Source organism: Grammomys surdaster, unplaced genomic scaffold (genome assembly GCF_004785775.1).
Source record: "Grammomys surdaster isolate TR1022 unplaced genomic scaffold, NIH_TR_1.0 170, whole genome shotgun sequence".
In the NCBI taxonomy this organism is placed as follows: Eukaryota; Metazoa; Chordata; class Mammalia; order Rodentia; family Muridae; genus Grammomys; species Grammomys surdaster.
The window spans coordinates 14935955-14939440 of NW_021604618.1; the positions used below are offsets into that span (position 1 = coordinate 14935955).

The 3486-nt window shown below is 35.6% G+C and overlaps 1 protein-coding gene across 1 annotated transcript; it reads left to right on the forward strand.

Annotated features, from left to right (window-relative positions):
• The first annotated feature begins 412 nt into the window (after positions 1–412).
• Positions 413–1342, forward strand: LOC114621002 (olfactory receptor 4F15-like). The gene has a single exon (XM_028767179.1). It carries the CDS (start codon positions 413–415, stop codon positions 1340–1342), a length of 930 nt encoding a protein of 309 aa, XP_028623012.1.
• The last annotated feature ends 2144 nt before the right edge of the window (positions 1343–3486 follow it).

The window sequence follows — 3486 nt, forward strand, 5'->3', positions numbered from 1 at the left end:
TGTGGGCCAATAAAAAAGATCGAAATTCTTCTCATTCTCTGAAGTAACAGCAAGCCTATTATCAAAGAGTGAATACCACTGTGGTGACTCATGTAGTTGAGATACTACATTGTGCTTTTGTTTAAATGTATTATAATAGTAGATGTTGCATTTTATGTAGTTCCTGATGGACAATCCAATTTTCACCTAAGAATCTGACCTATTTCCAGGAATATGGTACATAACTACAGACTATTAGATGGACAGGTAAATAATTTAAGGAATATTCAATGCTTTCCAGCAATAATAAAAAAAATTTTGTCTTAATTAAATTAGAAAATATTCTGAATTGTTTTTCAAACTATTTACTTATATTAAATTATTTTTACAACTCTTTTGTTCTCATTCACTTAGGTAACAGAAGAAAAAGTAAATGGTTAAAAAAAATTATACCGAGGTATCTGAATTTGTGTTTCTGGGACTTTCAACATCTAGAAAAATTCAACCTTTTCTTCTTGGCTTCTCTATGGTGTTTTATGTAGCCATAGTGCTGGGTAATAGTCTTGTTATGTTTACACTAGCCTTTGACCCACATTTACATTCCCCTATGTACTTTCTTTTGGGAAATCTTGCACTTATTGATTTATGTCTTTCCACCTTAACTATACCCAAGATGATTTCTGATCTGTCTCCCAGGCCATGGCTACCAACAATACCATCTCAGATGCCCCGAGGACATGAAGGACAAATATCTGGAAGACACAACCCTGGAATGAGATGGGACAGATATGTGGCCATATGTAAGCCCCTCCACTACCTGACCATCATGAGCAGAAGGATGTGCCTTATGCTTCTGTCTGGTGCTTGGGTTATTGGCTTTTTACACTCAGTGGCCCAATTAGCTTTTATTATCAAATTAAGATTTTGTGGTCCTAATGAGATAGATAGTTTTTATTGTGATCTTCCTCAGTTTATCAAACTGGCCTGCATAGACCCCAAGAAAATGCAGTTCATGGTTACGGCCAACAGTGGGTTTATTTCTACGGGCACTTTCTTCTTATTGATAATCTCCTACATTGTTATCCTGTTCATTGTAAGAAAACATTCATCATCAGGTGATTTGTCCAAGGCTCTCTCGACACTTTCTGCTCACATCTCCGTGGTAGTTTTATTCTTTGGACCATGCATCTTTGTGTATATGTGGCCATTTCCTACTGTACCATTGGATAAATTCCTTGCCATTCTGGACTTCATGATTACACCCATCCTAAACCCTGCCATTTACACACTGAGGAACAAAGACATGAAGGTGGCAATGAGAAGACTGATTACTCAGCTACTCGGTCTGAGGAAATCACTCTAATGTACGAAAACACTAAATGCATCTTCTGATTGCTCTCCAATAATCGTAACTGAAGACTGCTATGCTGAAACAGTTCATTATTCCATGTCCAGCATTTTATAGATATTGAATAGTTTATCTCAAGTAAACCAGCAATAATGGCATGTTTAAGTAGAGTTTATTATACATTAGGTATGCTAACTACATTTTATTATCCAAGAAAAGCTAAAAAGGAAATAATAAATTTCCATCTACAGTATATATTTGCAAAGCTGATTTTATATATTGATATCTTTCTGTCTTTGTTAAGAAAAAAAGAAGTATTTATCTCATACTTATATGTTTGTAAATAAAGTATTAATCTTCTATGCTAACTCAGAATAATTTGTGCATTTCTATTAAACTGAGAAATTGGAAGAAATATGTGTTAAATAAATTCTGAAAATATCTTATATTCTAGTAAATTGATGCTTTTCCTGGCCCTCAATTTGTATGTTCTCCTATTCCTCTGATCCAAAAAAACTGCATGTCTTGCCAGAAACAGCTAGTACAGAAGAAGAAAATAACTTCTTAAAATCAGCCACAAAGGCTGAAAGCAGCCATTTATCATTATTGGTTGTTAGTATGATGATTGCTTTTCTGGGTGAGATGGGATCAGTTTGAGACAATGACTTATGCTCTCATAAAACTCTTTTTAAAATTTTTGTTACATATACCATTCCCTCATTATCTGATGGTTTCTATGCTGCTTACAAAAACACGGTATCCTTTGTTGGATATAGCAATCAAATCACTCACACATACAGCTCATAAAACAGACAGACACACTTAGGGGTAGACAAACAGACACAGAAACAAACAAGCTACACTAAAGCCATTAGATAGGCACAGATTCAGATCAACAACAAATAAAGGACAGAAGACACAAGAAACATGAAGTAGAGAATTCAACTTTGGACTCCTTCTTGGTTAAATGACTCCAATAGGAGGGATTTTTATTTCTTTCCTTAATGCAATACAGATAAATTTTTCGTAACTCAGATTTACCCACTAATGCTTTGTAATCCACCCACTGAAGAAGACTATGTCTCCTCCTCCAGAAACCGCTACTCTCTGACAGTCCCCCTGTGAGGCCCCTTCCCCCATCCTTGATGTTTGTGGCCTCAGTTCTGTGCAGTTCTTGTGCAGATAAACACAGTTGCAGTAAGCTCATGAGTGCAACAGCTGTGTCATGTTTAGAAGATGTCTGTTTGCTGCACATCTCCCAATCCGCTGACCCAATTCTTTTTGCTATTCACTTTTGCAATACTCCCTGAGTACTGAAGGGGAATAGAAGAATGCTACATATAGGACTGAGCACTCTCGTATCACTAATTCCCAGTTATTGTTTTCTGGGTTTACATTCTCCAAACTTCAGCCCCACTACAAACTACAATAAGAAGCTTCTCTGATGAAGGCAGACTAATCTTATATTGTGTGTGCCTATAGATGTATTTCAATTCATAAATCTTTTTAAATATTTAACTTTGTTTTAATGTTTACTAGTTTTACTTCATCTATTTTGACTCTGATTTTTAAAGTTGTCTATCTGGGTGATAGAGACCTGATTCCGTGATAAAGAGCACTTGCCGTTTATAGAGAAGGCTGGGATTCAATTCCTAGATTCAAATGGCCCACAACTGTAACTCTTGCTCATAGCATCCTATTGTGTCTTTGGCCTCAGTGAGTGCAGACATGCAGATGCAAAAATACACGATCACATACACATAAATGAATATATTTTTTAAAAAATTGACAGGCAAGACGTGCCCATAAGTGCAATAGTGGCATGTCTGATATGGATGGCAATAACCAACCACATTTGACTAGACTTGAGGTCTGTTTCATGGAAATAAACACATTCTAAAGTTTAAATGAGAAGGTAGTATCACTTCTCAAACACAACTTAAACTCTGGTATGTCATCTCTTAGGCTGTGCTCTCTATAACACTATTTTGACCATTCTATATTCATACCTACATAAGATCATTATCCAGTGAAGACAAAATCAGTTGTGTAATATTGCCTCTGCAATCAATGATATTGGAAAATTATGGACACAATATCCGGACATCTGCAGTAATTGCTAAAATAAATCTAGTATTTGACTTAATTCTACTTAAATT

Excerpts from the sequence above, each read along its gene's own strand:
- LOC114621002 (XM_028767179.1), top strand. The coding sequence starts at position 413 with ATGGTTAAAAAAAATTATACCGAGGTATCTGAATTTGTGTTTCTGGGA.